Source organism: Galdieria sulphuraria (genome assembly GCF_000341285.1).
Source record: "Galdieria sulphuraria unplaced genomic scaffold scaf_52, whole genome shotgun sequence".
Taxonomy (NCBI): domain Eukaryota; phylum Rhodophyta; class Bangiophyceae; order Galdieriales; family Galdieriaceae; genus Galdieria; species Galdieria sulphuraria.
Window position 1 is genome coordinate 1 of NW_005178423.1, and position 14,427 is coordinate 14,427.

The window sequence follows — 14,427 nt, forward strand, 5'->3', positions numbered from 1 at the left end:
CTCAAGTGTAAAAGGTATCTATATTTTTATTGAATTTATGGATGAAATGAAGAGGCCGAGTGACTTTCCAAAAGCCATTTATACAGCCGATCTGTTACTTCTCTTCTGTTATGGTTTTATCGGAATTTTGGGTTACGCGATTTATGGCGTACCAGTAGTGAACCCTATTACATCAGCACTTTCGGCTGGCAAGGTGAAACGGGTCGCAAACGGCTTCTTGTGGATTCATGTACTTATTTCTTATATCGTAACAGGCCTGGTTTTCAATCGAGCTGTAGCGGTCCGCTTTGTCAAGAAAGCTGTCGATGATTTTTCTCTCAAGGGAATAAGTGTTTGGTTTCTCGTGACTCTCGCAAGCACTGGACTCACTCTACTTTTGAATATATTCTTCCCGTATTTGAGTGATATCGAGTCTTTGCTGGGCACCCTTTTCTCGCCAATTACCGGTTTTATATACCCACCCTTGTTTTATTGGAAATGTGCAGGTTCAACAATGAGTACGAAACACAAGTTTGTAGCTGCGTTTGTTATGATAGTTTTTGGAGTGGTTTATACTGTGCTTGGAACGTATGGCACCATATATTCCATCGTACAAAACGTTGGAGCTACTCCACTGCTCTACAAGTGTCTGTACAAGAAATAAAGATTCGGAAGTCTCCTGCTTCTGCAGTACTGCTGTTCATAGTTGTAAAAGTATACACCACTATCACAGAGTAGGTGCCAATAAGACTGCTCTTTGTCTTAGCAGAGTTTGATTGTTTCCGTCGTCAGCGTAAAGTTCGAAGAATACTATGAAAAACTTCAGACTCCTCTGCCGAGTTTTCTACAATGGTACAAAGTGTTGGAGTTCTCTATGTGCAATATTATAGATTTGTATTAACCAAACTTTGGTTTCTCATGAAATATTTTGACCTAACAGAGAATGTCCTAAGCTTTGCTGCAAAGTACTGGGTCGAGGTAACACCTCTATTTTACGAGTCAACACAATGGTTTTTTTTTCAAACTTTCTCGTACGTGAGCTTCAAGGAATAAATATTGAAGATGAATAGAAAATAAAGGGGATTGAGAGAAGAGACATGTCCGATACTTGCTGACTGAAAAACAACTTGCCTATATTTTCGAAATTCGATGTTATCTTGATGACGATATAACGCTCTGAAGTTAAAAAATAAAGTTTGAAGTATTTCAAAATGAAGCGGAGTCTTAAGGACTATTTGAAACTAGTATAGTATTATGGCTAGTGAGATACTAGACAAAGTTCTAAACTGCGTGCTTATCTAAAACCCAAGCAGCCGACTTTATAAATCATTATCGCCAATGAAAACTATCATTCATATTCGTCTACAACATTATTATTATCAAATACATTCAACCACTAACTGGCTGTCATTTTATTTTGGTGAGAATACTACCTTGCAGTCGGCAACAGTTGCTCACCAGTCATGCAAGAATACAGTGTTGCAGTCTCCCTCGAGGTCAGTATCGTGACTCACGTGGAAGTCATTCTTACAGCCTCGTGCGTTCTTTGTGGTAGCACCACAGCAAGTCCAACGCTGAATTAATACAAGACGGTCAGCAGGACAACCGTCTCCGAACAACCAGTCAGCAGTCCAGTTAAAATATGCTCTATGACATATGGAATTCTTAGAAACCGTGGAGATATTATGGACGAAGTTGAAAATTACCTGTCACCCAAAATACCTCCGTGAAACCTACAAGCTTTGTCGTGATTAACTTCCGGAGAAAAATTTTCTCCACAACGTCTGCAGCGCTTCTTTTTACATAGCACAGTGAAACGAAAGCCTTTGCGTCGGAAATGGCTTCTACAATAGATTGGACTGCTAGGAGACTTTATTTGAGGCAGCTTGACCTGAAAACCATACATCGTTTCCGCGCGAAATATTTCCGAATGAGTGGTCAAATGAAGTCTACTAAGGTCTGTCTAATTATAGCACTAGGAACGTATGTTATGATATCGCTTATACTTGCTCCAAGCTTTACTGTCTCTTTCTCTGAGATATCTTTGTCTGTTGTCTTGATAATCTTTTAATATTCTTCTGGCGGGAGTATAGAAAAATGCATGAGTACAGGACGTTTTGAATAGAATACTTTATTCTCGTCTCTTGAAAACTTCCAGATTTTCAGAAGGAATCTATTGGCTCAGTTTGTTGTCAGTAGAAAAACTATATCACTGATTAGCCAGATTCTTTTTCTATCCATGTATACGACGTGGTCTTGAAGATATTAAAAAGATGTTTCAAAGGAATGTGGAGAACGGTTGTGTTACTTATCCATTTCGTTTCTTGCTCCCTTTGAACTAATAAATGAGCTTTCCTGAAAGATTTTTGTAGTGTCGAAAGTGAAACGAAATTCGATGGTGAATTTAACGTCTATCAGTACTTTTGGACAATTTTACTTTTGTGTTTTATCAACTTTCGCAAGAAAAATGTTCCCCATTCGAAATAACGACGAGCTTCAAACATTTTTTAGAAAAATGAATGAAACGAAAGAGTCTCCTTATGACATCTCTTGAATGAAATTCAGGGATATCAATGCTTGATGAGAAACTCGTGATGACTTGTCTTCTGTAAGGCTTTGCAATGCTTCGATAGCTTGTTGACTATTCTTGAAAAATCGAAGAGATTCTGCTAACTGAAAGCGAAGCATTTCTTCAGGACTTTCTTTGAATTGTATCAGATATGGCACCGCCTCAACAGCATTGAGCTCCGCTAAAGATCCTATTAAACTTTGAATTATAAAAGAATCTCGATTTGGAACACTCGGGGAAAACTTTTTTAGAAGAGCTAATAGAACGGGAATGGCACGACTATCTTTCAGCTCTCCTAATGAGTTAATGCAAGTCATTTTTACTAGCCAATCTCCATCCTCCAGAGTGCTGTGAATCAGAGCTTGTACATTGCTCTTCTGTCCTATGAATCCTAATGCAGACGCTGCTGATGCTCTGACAGTAGAGTCTGGATCACTGTTCAGCGCGTAAAGAATCGCCTCTGCGCACTCCATATTACAGACACCCTGTTTTATAAATATAGCCAGAGAATATACAGATTGGCTTCGAAGCAACTCATCTCTTTCACAAGGACCATCTAGGCGTATGCATTCCAAAAAGAAAGGAATCTTAAGAGATTCAGGAAAAAAGATAAGTTGTTGTAAAATTGACAATTTTTCTCTTGTTGAAGGAGACGAAATTTGAGAATCATCTCGGAATACTTGATAACCCAATGAAGCCATCATATCTGAATATTTTTCTCGCGAGAGACTTGGTGTTCCAGGAAAGATGGATTTTGAAGCTTCTGCTCTTCTCTTAAAGTCTGAAGGGTTCAAAGGTGTTTTAGCGCTGTTTGGAACGACCACAGTGCCACTTCCTCTGGTACGAATCAGACTTACCAGCTCTTCGAACCTCTCTTCAGTAAAGTATCCCGTACTAGTCGCACTTCCACCACTGACTAAGTTAAGACTAGCAATATTTTCGGGCAACTGACTAGAGTGACGAAAGACTATTCCAAATGGAGTTGGGAGAGCAACCTTTTCAAACTCCGTTCCCTGACAAGCTTTGACTTGATAAGTCATCTGTTTCTGATATTTGCGGTTTCTTCTATCGTAGCGTAAACCATGCTGTCGAAAACATCTGCTTAGATGATAGCAAGTTGGAAAGGAAAAAGAACAAGTAAAGCCTATCATGTTGTTAGAATATCCAACCGAAGAATACAAAATAACACTTCACATTTCAATTTGTGGGGTTACGAATGACCTTAATGAGATTGCAGTTAAACCGCATACAACATAAATGTTTGTTTATCCCTATCAAACATTTGGACCAAGGAGACTGGTGTCTTTTAATACTAAGTGTATTCTCTGTAGTTATAACAACAGTTATTGGCAGGGTGAGTTATTTTATTAGCCGTCTTATTTCTTTCCTAAGTGGAATCAAACACAGGGCAAGTTGGAGCTTTGTGATATATGTGCTGGACAAGGTGGAGCACAGTGTTTTGTTTGTAAGGGTAAAGGTTTCATCAACTTGGACGATCAAGGACCCAAAAAGTGCAAAGCTTGTATGGGAAGAGGAAAATTATTATGCCGACGGTGCAGAGGAACTGGTTATTCCAAAATGTGGTTTTAAGTAATCCTTAACTTGGTGTTTTATGACTGTGAAGGTCCCCGAAACAAATAAAACAGCGCTAAACCTATTAAAGTGATCCCAGATACATTGGTCGCTCGTTTTGCTGATAGTTTTCTCATCAGTAACCAAACGAGAAAAACAATCAGTGTTGTTGAAACTATATTTGACAAAATAACACCAGAAAGAACTGGAAGAACATTATGAATGGTAGAAATGGACATAACTGTGGACATCGCATTTCCACACCATTCCGAAAGAATCGTCATTCCTAAAATTTGGAGAAAGATATTGGAAGTTTTCTCTTCGCCTATGTCTCCTTTAAACGTCTTCATTTGAGACTCTGCACCAATCAACTCTTGGCTTTCAATGGCATGTTCTTCTTCTTCCGACAACCTATCTGAGTATCGAATCAACTGAGCACCAAAGCCTAAGAATAAAATGACAGCGCCATAATGTACCCATGAAAATGGTACGAGATATAAAACCTAAGCAAGTTGTATAACACAACACTGAGTTCAATACTAACTAAAAGGAACAAACCTACTTCTTCCAACCCACTTATGGATACAAAATAGGCAAGCATTGAAGTAATCACAAGGGCAGCCACGCAACCAGAGATAACCAAAAGTGGATCGTAGCGGGTGGCCAAGAGCGCAGTTACAAAAAAAGTTCTTCCTTTCACTCGAGCAAGCAGAGTAGCTTCAAAAGCTTCCAAAAACTTCTGCAAGGAATAACACCGGATACCTGATGTGGTGGAGGATAAACTTAGCAGAAGAGGAAAAACAGCTAACGACGATGAATAGAAGAAGTTTAAGGGATTCAGCTGTTTCGCAAAAACTCTTTTCTGAAGGGAAACAATCCTTTTTAGTCTTTGATAACAAAATGAGTATGAAGAGTTCTTTCGACAACGATAAGAAGATAACGACCTTTCCGAAGTTACTTTGAAATCGTTGTCTTGACAACTCTTGACAAGTTGGCAGCACTTTTTGTTGTTCGAAACAATCGACGGTGTTGCGTTTTTTCTAACAGACTTAAACCAATTACGACAACGTGTGTTTGATAGGGAAGGCAGCCTTGTTATTCCAAATGCAAGGATGCTTCGACTATCTTCAAGACGCATTTTGAGCAGTTGTGAACGAATAATGCGTGACGATGGAATTCCCAAAGCCTGGTTATATGCATTCAAAGCTATCAGTCAAGAGTTGGAAAGCAAACATATATTATTGTAATGAAATGTTTCTATCTTTCTAAGATGCTATTAATACCAATTCAGTTGAAGCTGTAAAACTTTGCATTCCTAGTTCCCTTTTATTCTTTTGGAGAACTTTTTTCTTCTGATAGTACTGTTTATAGGACCTAGAAGAACTTCGAACTGCATGTACAATTTCATAAGAAATTTTGTAGAGGACATATGCTTTTGAAATTCCAAAAGCCTTGAATACGAAATAAAAGCCTTCGTGAAGTGCGAATGAATATGGTACTATCCAATCCTTGGAGTCATGAATATCTCTTCCAAAACAATTTCCTTACGATTTGATGGATAGTATAAAGCTTTAGCAAATTTTTTTACTATAACAAACATGTTTACTTTTAAGCGGAAGTTTTCAATTATGGATTTTTAGTCATCTCCAGTTTCTACTTTAACTGCAGATTCTATAAAAGCCAAAAAATGAGAATGGCCACGACAGAAGTGGAAACTGCTTGGCATGCCAACCATTCTTGTGTTTGGTGCAACAGGTCGCCAAGGTTAGTTGTTCTTCTTTAAAGTATTGATCTTGAAAATTAACTTGGATTCAGGTGGGAGTGTTGTTGAACACTTGATAGGAAAGGGTTGGAAAGTTCGTGCGGTAACGAGGAATCCCTCGAGTGAAGCTGCTCAGTTGCTGGTTAGGAAAGGTGCTGAAGTTTTGCAGGGCGATCTCTTGCAGCCCCCTGAAACATTGCTACCTTTGTTTAGAAATACTGATGCAGCCTTTGGAGTAACGGATTTCCGAACCTTTTTGAACGATTCGGAGGGACCTGATCGAAAGGAATTTTTATGTGGAAAGAACTTTGCGGATGCTGCCAAAATGGCCAAGGTCCCATACCCCATTTTTAGCAGCCTACCTTCCACCAAAAGGTTGACTAATGAAAAATATGCTACTCGTCATTTTGAAACGAAGGTTATCATTGAAGAGCACATGAAGAATATTGGTCTTCCCGTTATTATTATCCGTCTATATGCATATTTTGAAAATTTGCGGTTCTGGCTTCGTCCTAAAAAAGAAAATCCTGAGCAACTTGAGTTTTCTTTACCAATGGGATCTTCTCGCATGTTTATGACTTGTGTTGAAGATGTAGGAGGTGTTGTCGCTGGAATTTTGGAGCAACCTGCTGAGTATATCAACCGAACTATTGATGTTGTCCATTCTTCTACGGATTTGTATCAGGTTGCAGAGGTCTTGTCCAAGTCTCTTGACAAAGAGGTTCACTACATTCCCCAAACTATAGAACAGTTCAAAGTGAGTGCAGTTTCTTAAGCTATTGAATTGATGGTCTAAATCTCTATCAAGTCACTGTCCTTTCCATTCGCAAATGACTTGGCAGATATGTTTGCGTCGTATCAAATAATGTTTGATGACGAGCATATTATAGAGTTTGATATTGAAACCTGTCGAAGATTATATCCAAAGTACCATACATTAGAACAGTGGGCTAGAAAGTATAAACAACAGTTGATTGGACTTGAAGAGAGATAAACGTGTATTAACCGTCTTTAACAATGCAAATTTCTTTCATCGGAAAGATAAAGGACAATGAAAACCTTTTTCTTGTGAAATGTCATAGGTTTTGGTTCCTTGGTAAACATCAAAGAACATCTTATTCCCAAGAAGATATCCATAATTAGGAGGTTCACTCTTTGGTTCTGGCTTGAGCAAAATGATGGCGACTTGAGAACATTTCTCTCCGTTGCATACCAACAACTTATGGCTGCATTTAAACGAGTTGGTTGCACTCATATTTTCTACAAAATGGCTTTTCATCCAAGAAAGGCACATTGTTTTAACACAAGTCTATCTGAAGAATAGATGTAGCTATGAAAACAAAGAAAAATTCACAAATGTCTTTTCAGTGTCTCATTGGGTCGTCGTCAGGAACAAACTCAGATATTCTCAAATGATGCATGTTGCGAAGAAAGCAATAAAAAACACGACGTACATTTAACTCAACGTAATTCTTCCTAGGTTTCATATTTAACTACGGGAAGTAAAAGTTTTAGCTTGGAAAACGTCGAAAAGAGAGGAGAATCGTTTTGAAAATTTTTTTGAGTTTATGAAACAAATAATTGGTCAGAAACTAGAATACAATGTTTAGAAACAAATATAAACATATTGATTAGGTAAACGCCTAAATGTCCAGGATAGACTGTTCAAATCATTTATTGCAAATGGAAGATTTCGGTGTATAAAGAAAACTGACTTGTTTTCGGTAGTTTCTTGATGAAACGCCCTTTAGAAGAGAAAGACGACGCCATTCAGTGTTCTTGCGGAATAAAGAGGCTTTCGTTAGGTTTACAGTTAGCATAGTGTCTTTTATAAACGTTTCAAGGTTGACCTGTTATCGTAGGCACTGCCTCTCAAAAGATGACGCACTCAAGTTGGAAGGAGAACAGAGCTTCAGCCGCCAAGAAAAATATGACGATAACGCGGATTCTACTCTTGTCTCATCCAAGTCCTCATTCGGAGGAAGTTATTATTCTTGCATAAACTCACTTTTGAAGAAACTGCATTTTGAAAGGTTACAGCGTAAGCAGGAGTTAAGCAAGAGCTAGAATAGTGCAAAGAGCTGGAAGGAGTCTTGTCCGGTATTGTTTCGAGATATTATGTTCCAGCACTTGGTGACTTGGTTGAGATATAAGGATGGTTCTTGAAAACTTTAAGGTTGTTTTCATACTGCCCTGCAACATAACAGTAGTGTTGGAACCAAACCCTTTAGCTGTCAAACTCTTGATACACGGAGCCCTGACTCATACATTCTTCCACCACTTGTCAAGGAATTTTGCTACAGTAGAATCAACTTTTGGCACAGTATTGCTATCATCTTTAAAACTGGATATCCTTTGTAATATATATGATGCAAGTGATTATTATAGACTGTGAAGTTTTGTCGAGATTCCATATTAGTGACTATATATTTTGAGAGATGAGTTTTTATAAAACTTTTCAGATGTTTTGTGGATAATGAACTAATATTCCTAGAGTGTCCAAATGTTTAACTTGGACAAGAGGAAAAGAATGTTGATAGCAATAGACTACTTAGCATGGGTTGCTAATTTTCACAAGAAACAGTTCGACTGAAAACCACTGAACATCTCCTTTTTATATATTAAACGAACAAATCCAACAAGTACGTAGAAACAATAAAACTAATGATCAAGAAAGATATTTCTTAAAGAAAGCAAGCATCCGATTAAGAGCAACCTTTCGACTTTCTTCGTCATATTGTCCTGCCAGACGATCCTATCCAACAATTATTGTTACATACATATGCAAAGGAATCTTTATAGCAAACCTTGAGCATTTCACGCATTTCAGGATCCCATTCTTCTGGAGGATTCATAAAAGCATGACCAGCATTTGGATAAGTGTAAAACTCATGAATAATGTTATGCTTTTCCAACTTCTCCTTCAAACTACGGGCCGTTTCTGGATCCGAGAAACCTTTTGCATGATCTTTATCTCCAAAGTGGCATTGAACCGGAATTTTGATCTTTGTCAAGTCACACAAATCTTCTGATGGGACGCCATAGAAACAGACTGTTGCATCCAAACCAGAGCAGAGCACAGATGCTGCCAAGGCCAAGGCTCCTCCCATGCAAAAACCAACCACTCCAACTTTTGAACATCCATACTGATTCCGTAACGACTTCGCAGCAGCTTCAACATCTTGAAATGCTCCTTTCCAGTCTAAGTGTTGACGAAACTTTCTTGAGTTCAGCATACGTTCACAAAATAGACAAAAGGATCACTCACATGGGTTGCTTCGTCGATTTTTCTGGCGATTTTTCCTCTGTACAGGTCAGGCACTATACTCTTACACTGCAGTGCCTCACTGAGTTCCTTTGCTCTGTACTTGATTGGATCAGTGACACCCCATATTTCCTGAATAACAACCACGCCAAACTTATTAGGATTATGTTCACCATACAAGAAGCCTGGAAAAACTTCTCCTTCCTTCGAAATACTTATTGAAGTCATCGTGAAGCGTCTACAACAAAACACAAAATACAGGTGCAAATGTCCACTTGGACAGCCGAATTGAAATTGTCGAAACTGTTTCAATTTTCATCTTATTCAATAGCAATGTGAAAGGAATTGCTCTGTTTCAACTGCTACTATATGATATTTGATTTGTTCGAAATGCTTTAAAACAGTTTGTACGTCCATTAGGTTTCAGAAAACCTAGTAGAAAGGCTTATTCAAATCAACGCAACCTATCCTAAAATATTTTGATTTGCCAAAAACATTCATTTTAACAATAAATGACTTTGATACGAAGGTTTCAAACAGTTAAGATTAAAAAGGTCATTATTAGCAAGTTCTTGCCACAAGATGGAATGCTTTCAGGCACCAGCGAAATAGACGTCTGCAGTTTTGCTTCTGTATGAACCATATGAAGAGATGAGACCGATATACAACTAAAGAACTGTGACAAGTTATAAAAACGAGTCACCAAATGTCAATAGCATGCTAGGATGAAAACTGAAGAATTCTTTGAGAATATTTTGAGCATGGTAGCTCAAAAATTTGAATAAAAGTAGTTAGCTGTAAGACTGGATCGATGCATATTTAGTAGACAGATGAATGAGTCACTCTTCAAGAATGATAAAGTTTGAAAACTTTTGCAGAAAAAGTTCCTGAATTCGACTACAAGTATTCGTCCATTACAAAGGCAGTTTACGTTGCATTCCATTTTGGATGAGCAGCTGCCTCTTTCAAAGAGATATGTCGAAGCAGTCTATTTAATGACAGGCTTTGAATTTCTCAATCAAACAGCTTAACGAAAGAACAACATAACATTTCAAAGGGTCGCAATAAGACACGCTCCTCATTCAGATTAAGACGTGAGGCACAAACAACGCTAAGTGACTTTATGACTTTCTTGACTAGATAAGCTTTCAAAATATTCGATCAGCAAGAGAAGAATTTTCTTCTTCAAGTTCTGCAATCCTTTCTTTGAGAACTCTATTCTCTTGACTCAAAGACTCACAATGAATACAGGAATATCGTCCATGTTTGACTTCCGAATAAGTGGAGTTTTTGTCGAATGCTCGACAAACATCATTCTGGTATTCCTTGGCTTGAAAGTTTGTTGAGCCTGATCGCATTAAGACACTACCATGTTTGTTTGAGGACCATTCTAACAACCCAAGACACACTTCTAACTGGTTCAAAAAGCAGAGAGACTGTGTAATTTTGAGCCCCCTCTGTTCATTATTCAAACATGGTAAGGCGTCATTTTGAACCAACATTCTAGCTATCAGAGAGCCATATTTAGTTTCCAGATTCTCAACTTTCTTCCGTAATGGTTCTAAAATGCATATACCAGAAGCAGTTCTAGAATTCTGAAGGACATTTTTTGGAGCTGCACTATTTCTTTCAGAAACATTACAGTAAAAACAATAGTTTTCCGGAAAATATACATCGAGACTAAAACTGTTCTCCGATGAGGTTGGATAGATAGCTGGCGTACATTCCGTGGGAACTCGAACAAGACTATTCTTTCCATAGAGAACAGAAACTGTTGCTGATAATCGCGCAATCCTATTTTCAAATTTGCTTGCAACATTTTCAAGTTTGCTCTCAAAAGAGTCCAGATTTTTCAAGTTAGTGAGGAGTTTGCGACATATAACTCTTACTAAAAGTTGATTGCAGAGAAAACTATTTACGGGGGACGACCCTACAGCTGGGGATGCAAGGATATCACCTTCAAATGGAGACTTGATCTCAGGCTCTAAAAAGAGAAAATCGAGTTGTCCTCCTGAACTGTGAAAGGTTCGTGCTGAGTTGGGTATGCAATTTTCACTGACCAAAGCTACATCGTGGGAGTTTCTTCTATCAATAGAGGATCCATTCGGTTGTTCTTCCTGGACTTTATGATTCGTTGTATTATACTGTTTCCTTCGTGCGGATCCACATGCTGCTTCTGACCGCTTAAGACATGACAGAAATTTTCGACATTCTGGCAAGAAGATTTGAACCAATTGGTCATAGAATAAATTCCAATTGGCTGTGACTGTACGTAGCTTCCGTTGGGCTTCTATATGTTCATCGGTAACTATCCAACGCCTTTCTTCTTCCCTGATTAGTTCAGCTTTCAGGTGAGAAACTTCTTGCTCTAATTTCTTCTTTCTATTACTTAGCACGCTGAGTTCTTGTTTAATCAAAGTTAGAGCCTCTAATGTTTGAGATGCTTCTCCTTCACCTTCTTCGTTTAGAAACCGTAATTTGTTCACTCTTCTATCTGTGGAAGCATTTAAGAACTTAGAATTGGAATCAGATTGCAAACTCGTTGCGTCTTCGCAGCTTGCTGTGAACTTTGCTTGCTTCGCTGTCTCGAGTATTTTAAAAGAGTCCAGAAATCCTGTAGTTGTCGTAGAACTGTCTCGGAATCTCTCGTCAGTCAAATTGTCCATGCTTCGAATAACACCAATACTGTTCCTTCTGGGAGAAAAGTCAACGTGTCTTGACAACTGAACACTTCCAAGCCTCTCCAACTCAAGCGTTGTCGAACTAGCTATTGAAGAACGGGCTCTGTTGCTTGGGCAATTCAAATGATCATCCTTGGAGTCTGTTGAGTGCTTGTTCTGCTGTGTCTTGGCCAGATTTTTCTTCTCTAGCTCCTTCAACCTCCTCAAGAGTCTTTGATGGTCGGCCTGTAACTGCTGCTTCTCCTGCATAGAAGCCTTCCATTTAGCCTTGTAAGCTTCCAGTTTTTTTGATTGATGGTTAAGATTGACTTGAGTAGATTCTTCAAGCACCCGATTACTAGAGGGAGCCCTTATATTAGGCGTTAAAAGAACCCTTCTTTGGTCTGCACTCATCATTATGGCTACCCGCCAAAATTTTAAAATTGATATCTCGATCATTTATTTGTCGATGCTGAAACGATGGAAGTTAAAGAAGCATTGCTACATTTGGAACGGACACTACTGATTAAAGGAGTTTCATGGAGCGAGCAGTAGCACTGGAACATTTGTTGTCGATGGATACAATATCAAGTGGCGACTCCAGTTGGAATTGTTGCCGTTTCGATTTCCATTATCAGATTTCGTTGTGTATACGTAGAAATGAAGTACGAAGGGCCCAAACAGGATAGATGAATCTTTTTTATAATGTTGCTTGACTATCAACAGAAGATTGATTATATAATGACTGTCAGCCTGCCATGGAATCCCCACGTGGGAAATTCGAGAGCGAATGAATTGGATATTCTGTATATGGCCTCCTCATTCGCTACCTGCTTTATCTTTTCTTATCCATTTTTGCATTGATAGTTTGTCTTACATTTGAAGAATAAAATTTTCTAGACACCTTCACTCTTATCAAAGGTCTTGGTCAATCGACTTTTCTTAGGAAAGGCATGTATATTTATAAACATGGGTAACCTCTTCAAAAGTTTTTATGTTTTACAATAAATTATTTTTATCATGGCCATAATTAGAGATTAAACTGAGTGAAAGGTAGCGTTAGGAAAGATTAAAAACTTGTGACGCGTCATAACGATTTAGGGATATTTTATGTAAAATGGAAAAATTAATTGTTATTTTTGTCACTAAAAATGTTTTTACTGCTGATCTGACAAATTTCTTCAACTCTGAAAAAATGACGATGGCACTAGAAATCCAAAGGGAGACCTCTCATTAATACATTCATTAGAGTAGCCAGAAAACAAGTTTTGCGCTAAACAGGGTGAAAGTCACAAGGTTGGGACAACAGTGCATGGGCAGCAAGCAATATATAAGCAAATAAGGTACGTTAATAGAAATACCTAAATCATTAAAAAGTGTGTTTATATTGTACGTTCCACTCATTTCAAGTTACAAAATTCGTATAATCAGAATTGCCGTAACGAAAACTGGACATCACTGAAATTTCAAATGCAACACAAAATACAACAAGAATTGTTCGGTCTAGTTTGCAGAACTGTAACACTATCGGTAGCTGCGTGTTCTAACCTCAGTTCTTGCCCGTTTCCTGGGAGCTTCTTCGGCAGAGTTCCGAACCGGAAGGAAGCGAATGAGCGGCTCGTTACTTTGATGATTACTTTACTGAAAAAGATATAAACAATTTCTACTTACCAATAGATAATACCTCGCTTATCTACACTATATGATACATAATGATATCGTGGATCAAAGGGAAGTGTTGAGGCAGCAACAACCGCTTGTCTGATAGCGACCATCCAACTATGATGCAAGCATCAGAAAAGGATCCCAGTCAGGCAAGAAACTTAAAAAAATTACCTAGTCATCATCTGGCAACGTTCACAGTTATTTTCTTTGAGTTCCCTTAAGTATTCTCCAGAAGTTGAAGACTTTGGCTTCTTCATTCTTATCCTGCTATGTTCATGACATAAGCGTCTGATAAGAGTTGGAAATTTTCCAGGTGCCAGATTATTTGACAAGGAAAGCTCAGAATCTCTCGATCTCTTCTGATTGCTCAAAGAAAGGAGGGACTTGGGTGAGATAACATTACTAGGAATGGAAATGTATGAAGTTTTCCATTGGAATGGTTCTTGAGGACGTTTAAAACTTTTTGCTATGGCCTCCACATATTTTACAGGTTTTTCTTCGTCTAAAGTTAGGTTTTTAGATAGCAATTCCAAACCGCTTTCTTCCCTTTGTTCAAAAGTACTGCGACGGAGAGACTCCCCTTGGTATAAGGCCTCTGGCGTCAAAATAGATGACGAGCTTTCGCTACTGGTCGAACTTCTTGCAGGCTCTATGGGCACTGCTGAAGTTCGTTTTCCCCTTGAACTCTGTTTAGAGTCAGTCTCTTTGGTTGTTGTATGAGCTCCTTTCTTCTCGTCACTTTGCTGCGTTCCTTGCCTAAACACAACACGTCTTCTAGTCAATGTTAACGAAGTATCCATGAAATAAAGTTCCTATAAATAAATGCTAGGTGTTCTTGACTTCCTGTAAAACCACTTTAAAAAGAGATCATTAAGCAACACCAATAACCAACCAAATGCTGGTTATCAGCCAATTAAAATTGCTCAATTCCGAGTTTAATCACGTCCAATCGATG

At 38.4% G+C, this 14,427-nt stretch overlaps 10 protein-coding genes across 10 annotated transcripts; 4 read left to right on the forward strand and 6 right to left on the reverse strand.

Moving 5' to 3' along the window:
- On the forward strand, positions 1 to 1,188 carry Gasu_52300 (amino acid transporter, AAAP family; the record flags this gene model as incomplete). The annotated part of the gene is made up of 1 exon (XM_005703590.2): positions 1 to 1,188. A coding segment is annotated over one exon (643 nt), but the record flags the coding sequence as incomplete, so codon positions are not given.
- Positions 1,189 to 1,275: 87 nt separating this feature from the next.
- Gasu_52310 (uncharacterized protein) lies at positions 1,276 to 1,920 on the reverse strand. Its single transcript, XM_005703591.1, has 2 exons — positions 1,686 to 1,920; positions 1,276 to 1,626 (listed from the first exon to the last, which is right to left on the reverse strand). The coding sequence occupies exons 1-2, from the start codon at positions 1,883 to 1,885 to the stop codon at positions 1,434 to 1,436; spliced, it is 393 nt and encodes a 130-aa protein (XP_005703648.1). The 5' UTR covers positions 1,886 to 1,920; the 3' UTR covers positions 1,276 to 1,433.
- A 5-nt stretch (positions 1,921 to 1,925) lies between these two features.
- Positions 1,926 to 3,610, reverse strand: Gasu_52320 (uncharacterized protein). Its single transcript, XM_005703592.1, has one exon. It carries the CDS (start codon positions 3,586 to 3,588, stop codon positions 2,518 to 2,520), a length of 1,071 nt encoding a protein of 356 aa, XP_005703649.1. The 5' UTR covers positions 3,589 to 3,610; the 3' UTR covers positions 1,926 to 2,517.
- A 5-nt stretch (positions 3,611 to 3,615) lies between these two features.
- Gasu_52330 (uncharacterized protein) lies at positions 3,616 to 5,290 on the reverse strand. The gene is made up of 2 exons (XM_005703593.1): positions 4,683 to 5,290; positions 3,616 to 4,623 (listed from the first exon to the last, which is right to left on the reverse strand). Exons 1-2 carry the CDS (start codon positions 5,256 to 5,258, stop codon positions 4,159 to 4,161), a joined length of 1,041 nt encoding a protein of 346 aa, XP_005703650.1. The 5' UTR covers positions 5,259 to 5,290; the 3' UTR covers positions 3,616 to 4,158.
- A 530-nt stretch (positions 5,291 to 5,820) lies between these two features.
- On the forward strand, positions 5,821 to 6,953 carry Gasu_52340 (NmrA-like family domain-containing protein 1). The gene is made up of 3 exons (XM_005703594.1): positions 5,821 to 5,884; positions 5,936 to 6,639; positions 6,691 to 6,953. Exons 1-3 carry the CDS (start codon positions 5,845 to 5,847, stop codon positions 6,874 to 6,876), a joined length of 930 nt encoding a protein of 309 aa, XP_005703651.1. The 5' UTR covers positions 5,821 to 5,844; the 3' UTR covers positions 6,877 to 6,953.
- Positions 6,954 to 7,510: 557 nt separating this feature from the next.
- Positions 7,511 to 8,391, forward strand: Gasu_52350 (uncharacterized protein). Its single transcript, XM_005703595.1, has 2 exons — positions 7,511 to 7,694; positions 7,745 to 8,391. Exons 1-2 carry the CDS (start codon positions 7,618 to 7,620, stop codon positions 7,947 to 7,949), a joined length of 282 nt encoding a protein of 93 aa, XP_005703652.1. The 5' UTR covers positions 7,511 to 7,617; the 3' UTR covers positions 7,950 to 8,391.
- A 74-nt stretch (positions 8,392 to 8,465) lies between these two features.
- Positions 8,466 to 9,460, reverse strand: Gasu_52360 (carboxymethylenebutenolidase). The gene is made up of 3 exons (XM_005703596.1): positions 9,151 to 9,460; positions 8,690 to 9,100; positions 8,466 to 8,637 (listed from the first exon to the last, which is right to left on the reverse strand). Exons 1-3 carry the CDS (start codon positions 9,373 to 9,375, stop codon positions 8,551 to 8,553), a joined length of 723 nt encoding a protein of 240 aa, XP_005703653.1. The 5' UTR covers positions 9,376 to 9,460; the 3' UTR covers positions 8,466 to 8,550.
- A 792-nt stretch (positions 9,461 to 10,252) lies between these two features.
- On the reverse strand, positions 10,253 to 12,250 carry Gasu_52370 (uncharacterized protein). Its single transcript, XM_005703597.1, has one exon. It carries the CDS (start codon positions 12,222 to 12,224, stop codon positions 10,296 to 10,298), a length of 1,929 nt encoding a protein of 642 aa, XP_005703654.1. The 5' UTR covers positions 12,225 to 12,250; the 3' UTR covers positions 10,253 to 10,295.
- Positions 12,251 to 12,260: 10 nt separating this feature from the next.
- Gasu_52380 (uncharacterized protein) lies at positions 12,261 to 12,831 on the forward strand. The gene is made up of 2 exons (XM_005703598.1): positions 12,261 to 12,472; positions 12,534 to 12,831. The coding sequence occupies exons 1-2, from the start codon at positions 12,347 to 12,349 to the stop codon at positions 12,669 to 12,671; spliced, it is 264 nt and encodes an 87-aa protein (XP_005703655.1). The 5' UTR covers positions 12,261 to 12,346; the 3' UTR covers positions 12,672 to 12,831.
- A 324-nt stretch (positions 12,832 to 13,155) lies between these two features.
- Gasu_52390 (uncharacterized protein) lies at positions 13,156 to 14,400 on the reverse strand. The gene is made up of 3 exons (XM_005703599.1): positions 13,644 to 14,400; positions 13,479 to 13,586; positions 13,156 to 13,431 (listed from the first exon to the last, which is right to left on the reverse strand). The coding sequence occupies exons 1-3, from the start codon at positions 14,270 to 14,272 to the stop codon at positions 13,332 to 13,334; spliced, it is 837 nt and encodes a 278-aa protein (XP_005703656.1). The 5' UTR covers positions 14,273 to 14,400; the 3' UTR covers positions 13,156 to 13,331.
- Positions 14,401 to 14,427: the final 27 nt, after the last annotated feature.